The 19,198-nt window shown below is 38.3% G+C and overlaps 1 protein-coding gene across 1 annotated transcript in view; it reads right to left on the bottom strand.

Moving 5' to 3' along the window:
- Positions 1-19,198, bottom strand: part of csmd3b (CUB and Sushi multiple domains 3b) — a 554,961-nt gene that overhangs the window by 108,543 nt on the left and 427,220 nt on the right. The window contains exons 14-23 of the mRNA XM_055157096.1: positions 17,580-17,774; positions 16,976-17,114; positions 16,306-16,493; positions 15,718-15,906; positions 12,960-13,076; positions 12,153-12,368; positions 10,710-10,898; positions 5,180-5,280; positions 4,409-4,477; positions 4,142-4,265 (exon numbers count right to left, since the gene is read on the bottom strand). Of these exons, the coding sequence (XP_055013071.1) occupies positions 4,142-4,265; positions 4,409-4,477; positions 5,180-5,280; positions 10,710-10,898; positions 12,153-12,368; positions 12,960-13,076; positions 15,718-15,906; positions 16,306-16,493; positions 16,976-17,114; positions 17,580-17,774 (1,527 nt within the window). The remainder of the gene's footprint in view (positions 1-4,141; positions 4,266-4,408; positions 4,478-5,179; positions 5,281-10,709; positions 10,899-12,152; positions 12,369-12,959; positions 13,077-15,717; positions 15,907-16,305; positions 16,494-16,975; positions 17,115-17,579; positions 17,775-19,198) is intronic.

Here is a 19,198-nt window from a genome sequence, read left to right as displayed (position 1 = left end):
GGAGATATTCAGAGGATGAGGAGAGTGAAGGGAAAGATGAGATGATAAGGAGAGTAAAGGGGAAAATGAGATGATAAGAAAAGTGAAGGGGATGATGAAAGGATAAGGAGAGTGAGAGAGAGATGAGAGGATGAGGAGAGTGAGGGAAAGATGAGAGGATGAGGAGAGTGAAGGGGATGATGATGAGGGGATGATGAGAATGAATGAGGTGATGAGGAGAATGAAGGGGACGATGAGAGGATGAGAATACTGAAGGAGACAATGAGGAGATGACGAGACAACGAGGAGAGTGAAGGGGATGATGAGAGGATGAAGAGAGTGAAGGGAAATTTGAAAGGATGAGGAGAGACAGAGTGACGGGGGTGCTGGGAGGAGGTGGGGCATCTGCAATAAGGGTTTAAATTGGGCTAAACTAGGTGTTGATTGGACGAGGAGGAGCTGCAGCGAAGAGTGGGGAGGAGTCACTGGAGTGAGGTGATGAACACTGAGAGCAGGTAAAATCTGGAGAAACAGTGAAGTGAAGCAAATTAGGTCTTCCAGGCTGAATTTACGCTAGCTCCATTACTCACATTCATCTATTCTTGTGCAATATTTGGCAAGAGGCATACAGGTGCTATAAATAACTTATCCCGAGACAACTGCAAGAATTTGATCAAAGATACAAACCCTCCTGAAACTTACATTCACAGAAAATAACTTGAAATCACTAGAGTAAATTTCTGTGGAATCATAGACTGTATGAAAAAGTGGGCTAAGGGAGTGTGACGTCACCCTTAGCGCTCAGCTCAGTCAAATGAAGCTCATGAGGCTGGCACTTATAGAAGCAGTAATCTGCAGCAGTTACAGAGAGAGAGGTGACAACGTAAAGTTGATGAAGCAACCCCACGTTCACTTCCTATTTGGGACGTGGGTTATATATACAACAGGAGTCTCCAACCTGAAGCTCTACCCCCTTTCATGTAGCTCACCAAGGGATTTCAGAATTACACATATTGTCCTGAATGACTCAGATTTGATGAATTAAATGCCTATTATTACTCACAAATTAATAATGGTTTATGTTCTATCAAACTGTACCCCATCTAAGTCTTGCCATAGGTCTTATGTATGCTTTATTTCCTGCGAACGCAAAAATTAATAGCTCTTTGGAATTTTCATATTGTATAGGTAGCTCACCTGAGGAAAAAGGCTGGAGACCCCTGATGTACAGTTTATGATTGGAATAGAAAAGCGATACAGCTACTCGATTGTGCTTCTAAGTGTTAATTTAAAAAAGCAGGATAAAAATGAAATACATATACATCATAATAACTGATAAAAATATATAATGCATCCAATAGCAATGTGAACCAGAATTGACTAATTGGCAAACTTTACATGCCGAGGCAACATCTTACAAAAGGATAAACCTTGATTCAGCCTAAACCTTTACACACAAATGTACTGAATGACCCCCCTTCTCGTGACCTTGCTAATGTGCCACTCCAACAGCATTAAATCAGTGACGGCCAAAAGCAGCCATACTGTTGTGTATTTATGAGGAAGCAGTATAAAGTAAGCCGATGAATAACACATGAGTATTTTTTAACTGTAAAGGGATCATAAATGTTTTTAAGTAACTCAGTTATTAACATAATAAGCTGAGCCCATTTGAAAGCAGCATGCCTTAGAAGACCTTTCACACATAAAAAACAAACTTGCATTATTTATCATCATTTATCAACCATATTGTCACAAAGTCTAATAAACAAAATACAGTTAAATATGCACTATGTAACTTCTTGGATATGTCATTGCTCCACCTGGAATGTTTCACGGTATGATTTTAAACAGCTCTACCCTACATTTATTCAATCACAGGTGGTTTTACTGCTCAAAAATACAAAAAAAATACCAGAGAAAGCAATGACATATCCGTGAAGAAAAGCATTTGACAGACCCTCAACCAGAAAAGTTACACAATGCACCCTTAAAGTTAATGGTAAAAAGGTGGGCTATGGAGAGATAATTATGTAATACTTGCAGAAGCTGAGAGACACTAACTTCAGAGGAATGCAAATGATCCACACGTCTCCATTTAAACAATTAGGTTTTGTAATTCAGAGGCTGATCTGAGGGGCACCGTGAGTGTGGGTGTGCTTCGCCGAATACGATGCACCTTTTAAATACCGTCCCACATAGAAACTGAGCGCTCTCTCACTTGGCTTTGCTAATCACTTGTGACATGTTTTGTTTGATCGCTGCAGTGGGGAATGTACAATCAGTCTGATGATGATGAGAAACATTTAGGGTTACAATAAATTAAACACAAGTTGGTTCTGTAGAGATGTGATTAAGCAGAGGCAATTTAAGAGTCTCTGAAATGACTATTGCCACGGTTAAAATGACTGGTGTTTAGAGTTTATAGCAACAACTAAACAGGTTAAGTTCTTTAATGATGCACTGTGTAACTTTTTTTGATGAGGCTCACCTCTCTTGTCTCTCTGGACCCTGGAGATGTTATTACCCTGCCTGGAATGCGCCAGTGTTACAAAAAACATAAGAATTTTGCATTTCTTCAATTACATATGTTTTAAAACAAATGCCTTCTTACTATACCTCTATACTTACTATACCTCTTACCTCTACCTCTACCTCTACCTTACCTATACCTCTATACTTACTATATATTACTATACCTTACTATACCTCTCCACAGATCTGTTCTGTGACTTGGCCTTGTGGCATCACCTGTTTATCTCAGTTGAGAGAGACTGTTTAAGGCCAGACTTAATAAAACATCATCAGAAAATTTACATAGTGCACTTTTAAGGGTCATTTACTGAAACAATCACTTTTCAGTCATTAATTTACAAGGGACAATCTTCCAATGAGGTTCATTTGGTCTTGCGACAATTGGTTATTAGGTTCTTTTTTCAGACAAAGAGTTTGTTTTTATACCTGATGGTTCTGACTGTTCACTAGTGGTCTTCCTCAGAGTGGTCATGTTATGTTGCTGTGATGTGTCTGGTCAGCTGATTTATATAGGTTTTGGCGCTGTCTTCCTACCGGTGGAGGCAAGACGACAGCGCCATCAGTCCAGTGACCAGACACGACACAGCAACATCACGTGACCACTCTGAGGAAGACCTCTAGTAAGCAGTCGAAACTGTCAGGTATGAAAACAAACTCTTGGTCTGAAAGAGGAACCTATGAATAGGGATGTAACAATAACCAAAATATAGTGATATTGTATCGTCAAAAGTCTCACAATAAAATTGTGGGCTGTCACAATATATAATAATAATAATAATGTAAATGATTTTGGAGAGATTTGGCTCAACATCTTGGTGCCAGTTGATTTGGTAGCCTTCAATATACAGTTACAACACAAGGGCTTTGTTTAATAAGGATTACACCCTGTACATACACCATATATATCACTGACAATATATTATTACAGTGCATTATCGACTCTGTGACTGCATCTGAACTCAAATGAACCTGAACATAATCTTTACTTATATCTGTAACTAATAAAGTCTTTATGCAAATGTATGAAAATGTATCAAGTTGTCAATCCATAATAAACCACAAAGTCTTCTGAGGTGAAGTGCTTGCCTTTAACGGGCTCAGACCTAATCACTAATTTAAATGCATGCAGCAGTAATATCAACAAGTGCACAAGGCATTATAAGTCCTCCTGCGCAATTCATCTGTGACCCCAATACACACATATTCTATTAAAGCGTGGGAGTTCTTCCTATAAGACGGCAGACTGCCATTAGCACAAAGTCTTTCATAACAAAGTTTAGTGAAAGCAATTGATTTTAAACACATTAAAAGTCGAAGTCCTACAGAGCCTAATTCATTTGTTCTTAACCAGGATATGAAAATAAGCCCTATTTACGTTTGGATTCTCTCAATTTAAAAAAAAAAAGATTTGTCAGATTTTTAAATAATAGCCTACACAGTGAGAAAGATGCCTCCTGTTGTGTCGCTTGCAAAACCTGACCTGGTTCTTTTAATATGGAGCAGAGTTTATATGTAAAAAGAGCTCTGCGGTCACCCTCACAGCACGACTTTCCCCACTATTCACTGTTAACAATAGCTAGGTTTGTGCACTCACTTGAATAGACCAGTTTAAATCCTTCCCCTGTACTTTCCCCATCGCTAAAAAACTCCAGCCAAAGATGATTCGAAGTGGAGATGAGGGTCAGCCCCAGCATGGACGTCCCGGTAAAAGCTCCGAGCACATGGGCCGTGTTGTCTTTCCCATCATGCACCTGGAGAAATAGCACAATACAAATAAATAAGATGTAATTTCGCACCTGTTAGTCACTGCAGTATAGTGGTGCTGATGAGTGGTAGTAGCAGCAGATGTGAGACATGCAGAATGACAAAGAGCCATCACAAACTGTCTGTTTACCTTGAGTATGTCCCCCTGGGCCAGATGAAAGGTGCGCGCTGAAATGTTGATGCCTTTGCCAGCCTGCACCTGAGGCAAACATCAGATACCACAGATTTCAGCTAAATTAACAAGCACTGACAAATAGCTGACAAGATGGCCGACAATGCTTTTTTTTATCCGTTTGTATAAAAAAAATAAAATAAAATAATCTAAAAGGAAAAGCAGTTAAAGAGACAGAAAATGAGTGCTATCCTGTGTTAAAATGTGTTAATTGCTGACTCTACATAATAGATCAATACAGAATTTTATGATAAACTGATTTTTCAGGTCATGATCTCCATCCAGAGTGAAAATTCCTAACATAATCCTAATATTATTCACTGTAATATTTTGGGAACAGAACGTAGTCATATTTCATAATGTTGGATCATCAGATAATAATAAGGATTGCTTGCTGGCGGGTTGAAAGCTAAACCAATATTTCATCCGTGGCTAATTGGAAATGTTTTTGAGAGTGCTGTAAACAGCCAGAAGAGGTGTAATTCTAATTACTCAGTATAAAAATCCAATATTAATACTCTGAGAAGTTATGCACTTTAGAGGAGGAAGGTACAACAAGATTAACAACTTTATTAATAACTTTTCATGGTTCAACATAGCATATTTGTAAATACAGGAATGGCAACATCTGTCTAAAATGGGTATCACAGTGAATTCATTCATTTAAATTATAACAAAATAATACAAATACCATGTAAAAGTAAAAAAAGCAAAAGTAAAAATACGTACCTGTATACTGTAGATGCACTCATGGTTATTGTCATAGTTCATAGGGTAGTTTGGAGACAGAAGAATCCCTTCATTGTTGATGACAGAGGAGCCACACTCAGCTGTTTGACAAGAAGAAAATGTGATTAGATTTGTTCTATGATTCAGTCAAGAGTAATTATTGCTATACGCTTTGGGGGATGTGGTTCAGACCCAAGCGACTGCAAACTTTAATTTGTTTGTTAGATTATTATGGAAAAAATCGGAATACTTCTGGTACAATTTGGTTGCCATTTTCAGAGTAGGGAATTTAGGAAACAAGGAGGTAATTATTACAACACTACTCGAGGAAACTTTCTTCTAACTCGTCAAATGAGAGGGAACAAAGTCTTATTTATTTATTGTGTGACTCTAAATAGCTTTGAATATTCAGGGTTGTTTTATTCTGTTTTACTTCTCGTTTAAAATGACTTGGGTTCGCTATTTGCAGTGGCTTGGCTGCTGACGCTAATGTGTTTCTACTTACAGCTCAGTCCACAATTCACACAGTCATTTTAGTCTCACTTTCAGTCACAAATGATCGCTCCCTTGACTCTAAAGTAGTCTTAAGCCCAACTGCCCTTACAGCTCTCCAGTGTGTGTGTGTGGGGGGGCGGGTGTCTGTGGGGGTGTGTGTGTATGTGTGCGTTTGAACATCTGCACTGTCAGCACGTCCATCTGGAGCAGTGTGCTTCGGCTGTAAAAGCCCAAAGCTAATTTACCTAAAGATCTGTACACTTCACACATGTGCCCTCTATCTACACACTGTCCCTTATCCTCTTTTCATTCCCTCTCCCTCTGCCTCTCGCACGCCCCTCCGCGTGTCTCCACTGGTGTAATAGTCATATTACAGCTGTCATATCGTCAATAAATCACAAGGCTACAGTTTCCATTTAGAAAATTACCTCTCCACCCTCTGCCTCTTTAACTCCCTTCACTCTACACAGCCATGCTCTCTATCCTACTATAAGTACTGTGCTCGTCCACTTCAATCAACATTCCCCATGAAAATCTCCATATAGTCTCTGCTCGCTGTTTCACTGTCTGGTACTGAAACAGTAAATTCTCTAAAAAACTTCTGGTAAATTTCCTAAAAGCTGCAATAGCATTATAAAAAGGAAAACTTGGCACTGGTGCAAACTTGTGAAAAGCCTGACCTACAAGTAAGGGCAAGGAAGAAAAATGATAAAAGAATTTTGTGGGCTAAAAAACCATTTCAATATCAGTTACCTGATTTAAGACCTTGGATAACAAATTATACTTGAAAAAATATTTTTAAAGTAAGTTTTATGAGTAATTTAACTCTTTATATGAGTAAAATAGTGTTAGTAAGTTGTCATAAATGTACCAGTACCAGCGGTGGGGACTTGCAAGTTGTGATTTGGACTCGAGTCAGACTTGAGTCACTATTTTTAGGACTTGAGACTTGACTTGATAAAATGGACTAAGACTTGCGACTTGACTTGGACTTGAAAGTCAGTGACTTGGGACTTGACTCGGACTTGAGGCCTATGACTTGAGAAGACTTGAGAAGCACTTTTACATCTGAACTCTTTCTATTCTGACTGTAATGATTCACAGATCTTGTCAAAAAATGTACTAAATTAATTTCTAAAACTCTTATATACTCTATAAATACTCAAATATAAATATATTATGATTTTTTAAAGTACAATTTATCTTAAAATTCATATAAATTGCAAAAATCTAAGCTGTATTTGGTACTTTGGTTTGACTTGAAGCTCAAAGCAGACGACTTGGACTTGACTTGGACTTATGGGCCAGTGACTCAAGACTCGACTTGGACCTGCCTGTATTTGACTTGGGACTTGACTTGGACTTGAGGTCAAAGACTTGAGACTTACTTGAGACTTGAAAAACAACGACTTGGTCCCACCTCTGACTAGCACTAATAAAGATGTGTCAAAGTATTAAAAGTAGTGGAGCAAATTTTCATAGGTTTAAATTTAGTAATGATTTAGTTTGACTTGTGTTTAATCTCACTTAAAGGTGCATTGTGTAACTTTTCTAGTGGAGGGTCCTTCAAATGCGTTGTCCGGAATGTTTCACAGTGTGGCATTAAGCCTTTCTATGTTCATAGAGACCAAACCAAATCAAGATACAGGTCAGATCTGTGGAGAGGCAACCCTGCTGACAGAAAAATACCTGTTTTTCTAGGTATTTAATAAACTGAATAAATATAAGGTAGAGATGCTTAATTGCTCTGCCCGGAACATTCTGGGCAGAGCAATTAAATATTCATAGACAGAGGCAGGTGACGGACCCTCCAGAAAAGTTACACAACGCACCTTTAATTATTAGAGTATCGTAAATATACCTGATGGAGGAAGTTTTTGTGTTTTTTTCATACTTTTGCATAATCTCGTATAACAGGTTGAAAAAGCTGTCCGTAAAACAACTTTTATGTTAAAAATAAAACATGAAACTCTCTGAAGTGATCTAAAATTAAATCATCATATACTGTGTGCTGCTTTCTGAACCTATTTTCCTCCTTTCTGCTCTGACGTCTTTATCATCGCTGTTTATTGATTGTAAATCTGCAGCCCAAATCCAATCAGATTTGACGCACTTTTATCCACTCTCAAACACCCTCAAGTTAAAGGTACAAGGTATTATCGGCGTCGAGATGCTCATTTAGCTAATCCTCTCTACTGTCAAAGGCTTGTGTGTCCAATGAGAAGTCTACTCATCAAAGCACTATAGTGAAGTCCTGAAAGTTGAGACCAAGATTTCGAACTTTGTACATCTTATCCCAACATAGTTATTTCAGACTGCATGTTTTTGTGCGTCCTTTTTTGATAGTTTCTGGAAAAACTACACAAAGCAAGAAATGACTAAAACATGCTGAAGTGGTCCATATTAACCCGTGTATCAACCATTCATTCGTTTTTCAAAATAAAACCAAAAAGAAAATAATAAAAAAAAAAACTATTTTCTTCATTATGTGTCTCCAAAACCAAAAAATTGATAAATAATGGAATGGAATGGAATAATGGAAAAATTGATAAAGGACATTTCCTGTTTCCTGTGACTTAAAATGTGATGTGGGACTGAACCAGGATTGAACCAGGACTGATCCCACAAATCGTTATCTGTTTTTTTTTTTCTTTTTTCTTCCATTTTGGTTTTGGAGACAAATAAAGAAGAAAATTGTTGTTTTTTCGTTTTCTTATTTTTGGTTTTATTTTGAAAAACGAATGAACGAATGATACACAGATTAATATGGACCCCTTCAAAGTGTTTTAGTCATTTCTTGCTTTGTGTAGTTTTTCTGGGAATTAGCAAAAAAGGACACTTTATTTTGAAAAAACGAATGAACGAATGATACACAAATTCATATTGAATTATTTTCTGATCTATGTTATAATACTGTTTCCTCATCACAAACATACCTGGAGCTGTGTTTTGTTTCACGCACAAGTTTAACACACAAAAACTGCACATTTAGGCTGAGTTCTTCTCTCAAACGGAAAACACACTGTTCCACCTTGTGATGTCATGTGGTAATACAGGAAGCGCTCTATTGTGTTTTTAAACTCCATGCACCTTCACTAGAATCATTTGGATATTTTCAGCCATGGAATTTCCAATCTCTAATGAAACAAAAGGTAAAAGGACCTGTTAAATTGAAATATACCACTGCATGACATCACAAGGTGGAAGAGAGCTTTGGAGATTCAGACAAACTAATAACGCAGGATTACGCATGTAAATGGAAAAAAACACAACTCCAGGTATGTTTTCGATGAGGTAACAACACTGTAACATCGCTTTAAGCTCACAAGTCAGTTTTGCGTAATTGTCTATTTTTGCCTGTATATCGCCTATAAATAGAGTAGTTTTCTTTGGACAAAAAGTTGCTTTAGGTTGTATTATTCATTCACTTCCCACACTTGGTGAAGTTACTGTCCCCACAGCTGCCCTGAGGGTGACTGGTATGGCTTGCAATTATAGGGGTGGGCGATACTGACACATGAAAATCTAGTTGAATTTTTTGGGATTATCTCGGTGAAAATAATCAGACAGGACTGTGGTAGTTAGATAGAATTAGATGAGCTCTTTAATAAAATGATATACCCAATACACTAATTTGGCATAGATCCAAAGCAACAATGCAATATTATGATTTTTTTGTATTATTTTATGTATTTATTCCCCACGCCTACTTACTATCCAAACACTTTTCTGACCAATCACTCACAATCTGACCCTGTGGTGCCACCTGAGTCACAAGAAATCTGCAAAAATAAACTGACTGACTGATATGGAATGTCAGACTAGTGGTGTATGCATGGGCTTCTATGGCAGTTATCTTCTTGCCTGCATGTACTTGTCCTTGTATTGTAAACAGCATGTTGTAAACAATATGTTTAATTGTGTAGTGGAGTCAACAAACTCCTTATGTAAACTGCCTCGTAATCTGCTCCATAAGTAGGCACTTTTGGACTCTTTATCACATTTATAGCTTGTACTTCAATAGTTACTGGGAGTGTTATTGCGTTTGTATTGGCTGAAAATCCCAACCCACTCAGGTCCCGCCACACATTAACATTTCCTGACATTTACTGTTTGTGGAGTGACCGAGTTGCAAATGAATACAGATTTTATACAGTAAAAGTGTCAGATGGGGTCACCAGGCAATGCAAAAGCGCTCAGCTGTATGGGTGTTCAAATAAAGGAAGTCAGAATTGCAAACAGATGGAAATTTAGGATGAGTTTTGCAGTTATCAAAAATGGATTTCTCTTAGAGTGTCTGGTAAAAGCAGGACGCTCTTGGCTTGTGAACTATCAAAACTGATAAAACATAATGGACTCCAACTTCTGGCTCAATCACTTTGTCTCGTAATGGAAGGAGAGGCCACAACATTTGCAGCAAGCCTTGAGACTTAAAAAAAATAAATAAATAAAAAAAATTGATGCAAGAAACGTTTGATGCAAAACTAAATATGAAAATGGATTTAGTTTCCTTTTCCAAATTGGCGATTTAACATAGTGAATAGAGAGTATGTAACCTGATATCATTGGAGTTGTATTGGGTTAAGTGCAAGATTTAACATAGCTAAGACACATATTTAAAGGTCCTATATTAAGCAAAATTGACTCTGGTGCATTTTAAGCCATGTTATAATGTTGTTACTTATTACTCTGTCTACATCTCCAAAGCTCAAAATACTCTATTCCACCTTGTGATGTCAGTAAGTGGTAGTTTTCAAGTTACCAACTACCTTTTACCTTCAGTTCACTTCAGTTCACTTCACTTCCAGGGCTGAAATGATCCAAATTATTCAAGTGAAGGTGTTTAAAAACACAGTGGAGCACTTCCTGTATTACTACATGACATCACAAGATGGCACAGGGTGTTTTCTGTTTTAGAACTCAGCCTAAATATGTGTGAATGAAACAAAACACTCAAAACAACTCCAGGTATGTTTTTGATAGAGATCAGAAAATAGTGTGATATAAGCACTTGAAATCAATCTTTTTCACATACCAACACATCTGGGCAGGGGAGCACTCCACATTCTCCGCCCTCCTCCCAGACACACTAGCTCCGGCGCCCCCTCTAAGCGATATCCCACATTGCAAGAAAACGTCAATGTGTCACCAACTCCAAAACTGTAGCCATTCCTCCGTCCAAACCGCGGCATCCCGGGATCTTCACATGGCTCCAAAGTGTATTCTGGAACAGTGAAAAAGCAAAAATACAACACTTATAATACAATATAATACAAAGTTTGTGTTTGTCCTTTGTAGCATAAGGGACTGTGTACTTTAGGTTAACTTCAAATTGAATTCAATATCTATTCAGTCTATGAAAGTGCACTATGTAACATTTTTTGTGGAGAGTTGTAGTCTGCTGCAATAATAAAAAACATGCCATACTGTGAAAAATGCCAGGTAAAGCAATACTGTCATGGAGACAAGTAGGTGCTTTACTGTCTGCCAGAAAAGGTACAATTTAATTGGAAGTGCTTTTTTGTAAGTAAATCATATTTTTGTGCACATTGATTTGTATTAAGTGTTTCTTTAATAATAAAAGTTTGAAAAATGAAAATTGAATTTCACTCTAATACTCTGACACTAATTAACCAAAATATCTAAAAACATGTCAGAATACATCCCACTGTGTTTGAGAAGCACTTGTTTGATTTTGAGCTCACCATGAGTCCCCAAATATATTTTTATCATGCTCATATGATGATACAGTATGTCTTTGTGAGCGCTCTGGAGTTTGGCCCAGCATGTAGAGCATGTTGTAAGTTGGCAAGTCCCATTTCTAGTGACACCTCCATGTGTTATATGGGGAGTATCGGCTTTACGCCATCTGGGAGGCGGTAAAAATGTAGCGTTAGTACATTCAGATTTCTGCGCTCTTTTCCTCCGGAGTCAATAGGGGAGACGCTGTGACAGAGGCGTGATTTATGAGGGACACTTGTAGCCCAGGGCAGTGTCTGTCTTTGGCCCCAACCCTCCTCTTCAATAGAGCACTGACCCACTAACTCTAAAGCCAACAGGACTATGCGCCAGGACAATAGAGAAATCGATCACCAGCTAAATATTTTCAAAGCTAAAAGAAGACATATTGTGCTTTTCTCTGCTGTATAGTTAAAATCTTCGACACCTGTGGATCATTCGATTACAATTTTAAATAGTAATATTGATCTATACACACAAGACAAGAAACATGTGCTCTGACTTCTATGGCAATGATTTTAAAATTGTTTTTCCTCATATGTAGGAATATGTGGATGTGGATTCCTAATTTATTCAGTGAGACAAACCTCACACTCACCCACCCAACCCTCTTGTGAACGTATCTAGACACAACACCAAGCTGACCTGAAAATATATAGCTAAAAATAGCCAAAAAGTTTGAAGCCTATGTATAGGTATACTGTTCAACTCAACTATGTCCGAGTTTATGCAGTTTTACCAGAGAAAGTTATGTTGAAGCCCTCATAGGAAATGGAGAAGTCAGAGATGAAACGGAGCTGGGCTTTGAAGTTGCCATAGAGACCGGCGTTAATGTTGCTAGGTAACTCATTTCCGGTGAGACGGGCCAGCGGCTGCACGAAGCTCCCGTTTTCCGTCAGCAGCAGGTAGTCATGTTGGTCCTCCAGGTGAAAGGAGTTGAACTGAAACTGGACTCCTGGTGGGACAGAAAAAAACAAAATTAAACAAGATGGATGAAGCTCTTGTGGGAAGTTACGATGGCCTGAATATTTATGAATTTGGGACATTGTCATTTTTCTTTTTTGTTCTATTTATTTCCTAATTGACCATTTTGTAAAGGCTATTCCAAAAGGTGGCCTTGTGTGACCTCTTTTCCTCATTCTAGAAAGCCTATATTTTAAAACTGAGCTGGAAGATAGGTCAGAATTCTAGCAGAATTAGATTCAATGTGTTTTCAGCAAAAAAACAGATTCAGAAAGAGGTGCTATTATTCAAGACTAAGCCCTAAACATGTTCATGCACGTTCAGCATGCAAGCTAGCTCACTGTCTCAGTCATGTTTATTAAAATATAAAACATAAAATAAACATTAAAATTCAAATTCATTAAAATAAAGACTATCCAATTATTTTAAAATGTAGATGACTTCAGTTTTGTGAGATTTACTAAAGATCAATTTTGTTATCCAAGTATCTAAACTGCACATATTACCATAAAAGGTAAACAATAGTAGCTTTCACTCCCCTAGTGTGCGTGTGCGTGTGCATGCGCGCGTGCGTGCGCCGTACCTTTGCCGTGGCTGACTTCCACAGTCCAGGTGCAGTTGAGAGACGAGGGGTAACTATCGGGATATCCAGGACTCAGAATGGTTCCCCAGGGCCCACGAACATCTCCTCCGCACAGAGCTGAAGGATCCAGAGAGATGGAAGATGGACATGTGCAGAGACAGGGGACAAAGAGCCAAAAAGGTCAGATCAAAGTGTTGATAACCAAAACAGTTTCAGTTTCTCTGTGGGGTCAGCTCTATTCTGCCAGGCCAATTATAAGCATAATTGTGTTTTTTCAGCATTAACATGTACACGTTAAGACTGAAATGAGTGTAAATGAGTACAGTATACCACAGTAAACACCTAAATGACTACTTTCAGTGTAAAAAGTTGTATCAAAAGGTAACGTAAAAATATGTTTTTCAATCCCCTTAAGCACATTTTAGCATGCCATCTATCAAAGTAAATGCCTTTTGGCAAATTGAGTTAAAAATGAAATCAAATCAATCAAAAGCCAAATAATCTAGGCTAAGCAATAAAATAAAATACAATGAATGATGGATGTAAGATGTACCCAGTTTTTTTAAATATGATCCACAAAATAAACATTTATCAACTATGGATTGGTTTTACTCAAACTTGTGTGTTAGATTTTCAGAGGTAAAAAGGTGTAAACCAGCAAAACTTGCTCACAGACTGTTGTTCAGTCTGTTATTGTGTGTATGTGAACACAACCGAAATGACATTACCACTTTGTAATTTGAAATGGAACATCCCAGAATGACATGAAAGCTGCACAGGACATTAGAGTCAATTATGCACTCTGTCTGACCTTTCATATGACCACACACTGAGTGTGGGCTCTGGGATTGAGCTCATATCCTCAGAACTGGATGAATATAACAAAGTGCATACTTATGGACAGTTTTTTCGCATGGTACTTGGTATCTGCTGCTTCATTTGGTTCATCTTACTTTCAGCTGACTTGCTTGTCATTTGTCATCAGATGGCCAACTCGTAGAGAAGGTCAAAGTATATTATGTGGAGTCCAAGTAATTTCCCTTGTGGATCAATAAAGTCTGTCTAAGTCTAAGTCTAAGATTACTAAGTCAGACTACAAACCACAAACCACTGGGAGACATCTACAATGACATAAAACAGACAATGCAGACTGTAACCACAACAGCAGAAGAATCCAAAAAAGACCTGGAGAATGTTTCTAAATAAACACAGACATAAAGATGCAGAGCACGCTGTATTCACATAATCAGATATGTGCGCTCATGCACAAATGTTTAATTATTAATACTTTCCTGCCAGGAATGTTTTAATGTTTACGTGGAGGATTTGAGAAGTGTGAAACCCACTCATTACGTCTTTGCCACTGTTGGTTTACTTCATTACAATATGACTCCCTGTTGCTTTGTTCACTGCTGCAATTATGAGCAGTTTCACTGAAATGACTCCCTTTTGACAAAGAGGTGACCTTCTCATCAATATTGGAGAACATTTCAGCGCTTATTGTAAATAAACAGCTGTTATGTGGTTGGAAGTCTGTCATCTTGTGAATATGTTACTGAGGCTAAACCATTTCTTACCAACCGCAGCTGTCAGCGGTGCCTATCTTTATGAGCCTACATGGTGAATAAACAGTGCCTAATGACACGCCATCCAAGAATCCCAGTCTGTTTGATGTTTATCTGCACAAACTGGCTCCTCCGAGGAAATGTTCCCAGGAACAGTGCAATTCAAATGTGGTTAACAAGCACAGAAGCCAGCAAATCCTACACAGCGAGAATCTAACCGATAGCACAGCATTTACCGGCGCTTTATTCCCCTCTTCTTCTTATGTCCTCACCCATACTGCAACTGAGACAAAGACACACCCCTGCGCCCCCCTACTACCATCCCCGCGCCCCCTCCTACCACCTCCGCACACACATCACCTCCGCTGCCTCCTTGATTTGAGAGTGGGGCGAGAGGAGGTGACAGGCAACACAGGGCCCAGTCAAAGGGACCTGAGTTTGCGCTTCACCCGGGAGAGGAGGTGACGGGATAAAAGGGCGGTGCACAGGGACACAGGGGGAACGTGTGACAGAGACATATATGTGGTCATGGAGCTCTAATCTTCAAATCAGCCCCATCAGCCACGCCGCGCTTCCTCCACAAATTGCCTCAGCGTGCTCCCAGTGCACACGCAGCCGCCTGATTCAACTGGTGGCTTTTTGATCGTAACGCAGTCAGCTCAATTCATTTTCCAGCAAGTCGACCTTTACCACCATGCATTACTAATACAGCCATTTGAATGCTTGTTGAGGAGGTTAGAGCTGAAATCAAATGCCTTTATAAAAAGACATATCAAAATAAAACTACTTTTTAAAATGTGACTCTAATAGCACATCTCATAACATGTCATAAACAGGCATATATTTATTTCTCTTATATAAAAGACCTTACCCATCTAAAATTGCACTGTATTTGCATTCAATCTCACAGCAGTTATAGACTGTTCAGCCAATGTTTTATTAATGCTTTGCAACCCACCATTACATTTTTTTAAATAAAGTGTTAGAACCTATTTAACAAAAAGGAGGTCATGGGTTTAACTCCCACGACCTTCATGCTGTGAGACTTAAGCTCTAACCACTGTGCTGCCAGTGTTCAAGATGAAACATTTAACACTATACAGTGCTATTAAAGTACACACACCTCATAAAAATTCAATAATTTGCTGCATGTAATTCTACTCAGTACCATGTAGCCTATAAAAGATGCTTACCGTCACAGGTGGGCAGAGGGTGGCTCCACCAGTGATTCTTCTCACAGACCAGCGGCTCTTCATGGCTGAGCCTGTACCCAGAATCACACCCAAATGACACAGTGGAGCCAATGGAGAAGTCCTGTCCATATCTGATGCCATTGACAGGGATACCAGGGTCCAAGCAGGAGTAACTGTCCACCGTAACACCTGAAGAACAACACAAAATTAAATAACTATCATGAAATGCATATTAAACTGCTCTACTTTCATCCCACATATTTGCATATCTAAACTCAGGGGATTAAGTATTATACTCCCCAGGTAAAGTGCTATAATATGCAAGTGATGCTTTGTTTTTCATGGCTTAAAAATTATCTTCAAAGCTTGTCAAGCGGTATGCAGTTACAGTTACTTGCTGTCTGGAAGCTATATATGCACTTAGGCAGTAAAAATAAGACAAAATCATACAATATATAACACATACTATAAATAAAAAGCGCACTTATTTACACTTATCTTTAGAAGAAATGGCATGGTAGTAGATATGGAATATGCATGCATGTCCACATGGGAATATCAAATACAGAGCATTCCTATCTTACGTACTTTCATATAGTATTTTGAAGCCTGCGTTTGATCGGCTGTTATCAGTGGTGAAGAGCAGATAGAGGAAGTTGCTGCTGCTGAACAGAAACTGAGGGACCTGGGTGCCATTGAACGAGCCGACCAGAGGAGACAGCAGGTTGGGCCCGTCGTGGATCTCCAGGAAATCATATCCGAGTTCAGTTTGAAACCTATAGGCATAAATATAATTTAACATGAAAAAAGTCACATGTTTATAGAGACAAGTACTGACTTACTTTAATTGTATCTTAATGCCAATCTACCTATATTATCTGAATTGTGTTTACAGTTGGCATACAGACAATATGTATCCCAATCATGCAATAATGTACATGGGATGTTTTTTTATTTTTCATTTTTTTCATTTAAAAATATCACATTAATTCTATTTTAGGCACCTATAATAGTAATACCAAAGGCTTTCTAATATACTGATGCATGTTTTATCACAGAGTTCTGGATAAAATAACCGGTCCACTGAGATGATTAATACCGCCAATAAAGAGAAACCGGCCATAATTACATTCCCTGGCAATACCGTAAAGTTTTAGGTTTCCACTTGTCAATCCGCTGAGTAATTGATGGCTGTTTTAATGCATGAACCCACATTGGGACATTTAGGTCTTTATAACATACAGGACGTGCCACCCACCTGTCAAACGTGATTTTGATTGAACGCCCTGGTTCAGTTTCAATGACCCACTCGCAGTTGAGGGAGTCTTTATAGTAACCAGGCCAACCAGGAGACAGGATCACGCCATTAGGGGCCGAGTAATGCCCGCCACATGGAGCTACGAGAGAAAGAAAGAGGACACATACAATATTACACAGTTTCTCCTTCATATATGTCACACTGAACTTCAAAACCTCACTCAAGTCAAGAATAGTGCGGACGATATTGTGTCAACCTTAGAGTTAAAAGCAATGCATTTCATTTTTTAAGTGGCATTTAAATAGAAAAACTGAAAAACTGAAAAATGGCAGACTATGTCAAATGGCATGGTCAAAGCTGTTCACTGTAAAAAGCATTTTTGAAAAGCCTGACAAGTGCAAAAGAATACGAATGCTTTGTTATTATGCTAATAGCTGGTAGAAGGTTAAAGGTCACCCACAATAAGGACTCTTCTCTTTTCATTTGTGCACTGAGGCATACGAAGCAGTTCATTATGAGCACCTAATGTTTTTAAACTGTATAATGCCTAATCTGGCATATCATATCCTAAATGAAGGAGCTAATCTATGCAGTCAATATTTACCTTCACATTTAGGAATGGGCCCACTCCACATGACTTTGCCTTTCTCCAGCTGACAGGAGATGGTCTCGCTCCCTTGCGTTTTGATAAATCCGTCCTCACACACCACTGAGATGGAGCTGCCGAGCTGGAAGCTGTCTCCGAAGCGACGGGCGTTGATGGGAATGCCGGGATCGGGGCACTCATTATGGCCAAACGCTGAGGATAAAATGTTGAAAATGTATAATTAGCAAGATATTGAAATAGATTGAGAGTTCAAAATACAGAGCTGTTATTTGTACTTAATGTGATCATTTTTCAAGAAACTTTGGACTCCTCTATTGTATTTGTGGACATAATCTCCTAATCTGTTAGATACTATGGGTCCACCTCTTAAAATTTTCTCTTTTCATAATCTGACTGATGAAAAGCTTCGAGAAAGTACTAAATATTATTCATTACTCAGTTGTACATTTGATAACCTTTAAAAATTTAGCTAGGGAACGGATAAATATTTAGGATGATTTGGGATAGTTTTTCCCTTTTGCCAGATGCCCTCCCTGACTCACCTGTTCATTTAACTGGTTCTTACCCCATATGGCAGAACCAGTCTGAGCTAAAATGTGAAATGAATCACATTTTCCCAGTGTCTGTCTGTATTTTCCTTTTTGTTGTAAATTTCAACATCTTATTTCAAAATATCAATGAAGCTACGTAAATCAAATAAAAAGAAAAGAATGACCAGTTATTTTGCACAAAACCCCTTTAGAAGATTTGTCTTTCATCCGTCTCCCAGCAGGAAACATCAATAATCGTTTTTGTCAACAATAAAAGTGTACTTAGCCTACATAAGCGAGCAGGACTATAAGATCAATGCCTTCAAAAGAAAGCAAATGTTTTTTATTTGCTGAACATGATGCTGGCTTTTGTCTGTTAAATTAGTCTTCCAAACATCTAAAGCTCCACTTTTCAATCAGATAAAAGATACACATGCACCAAAAATTGTACTTTGTTCCCAGTTTTGACAGAGGTTACAGACACATATTCATTTTCGCAATTTGAAAAAAAATATTATCTCTCCTTATTTGACTGGACTAGGCTAACAGTTTCTGCGGTTTTCTCATCCCCTATTGAACAGGAAGAAACAAGTTATATTAAAATGATGTTTTTCAGACAGACTCTCTTAGAAAGTGTTTTCTTTACACAGTAGCTATGCAACCTACTCCTCTATTCTTAGCTAAGAGAATGACCTCACCTGGTGGTCAGTCTTTTCTTCTCGCGGAAAAAATCACTCTGATACTAATTATGTAAGTGAACAAGAATAAACACTAAATTGCCAATTATGCGGGTTTTGTAGATAAATTATAGTAATCGGTGTGAAAAACCTGGAGAGCCACATAGTTCAATTACACAAGCTTCTTAATTGAGCAAATTGGATTAGATCTATACCTTTGTATTTCCGTACCTTAACAAAAAATACATTCACACCATACAACAATAAGTTCCTAGTTTCATTTGTGAGTTTTATCTCCAGTCTCTTTGTTCTCCACTCCGTGTTTTTGTGGACATCAGTGAGGTAGTATAGCTTTGTGTCTGGATCCTATGCCGTCTACAATACTACCCTATAATTTGTAAATGGTCAC

This window comes from Boleophthalmus pectinirostris, unplaced genomic scaffold, assembly GCF_026225935.1.
Source record: "Boleophthalmus pectinirostris isolate CB_2022bp ecotype Guang Dong unplaced genomic scaffold, ASM2622593v1 HiC_scaffold_21, whole genome shotgun sequence".
Lineage (NCBI taxonomy): Eukaryota > Metazoa > Chordata > Actinopteri > Gobiiformes > Gobiidae > Boleophthalmus > Boleophthalmus pectinirostris.
Note: the sequence above shows the minus strand (reverse complement) of the source record. Positions and strands in the feature narration are given on the sequence as shown.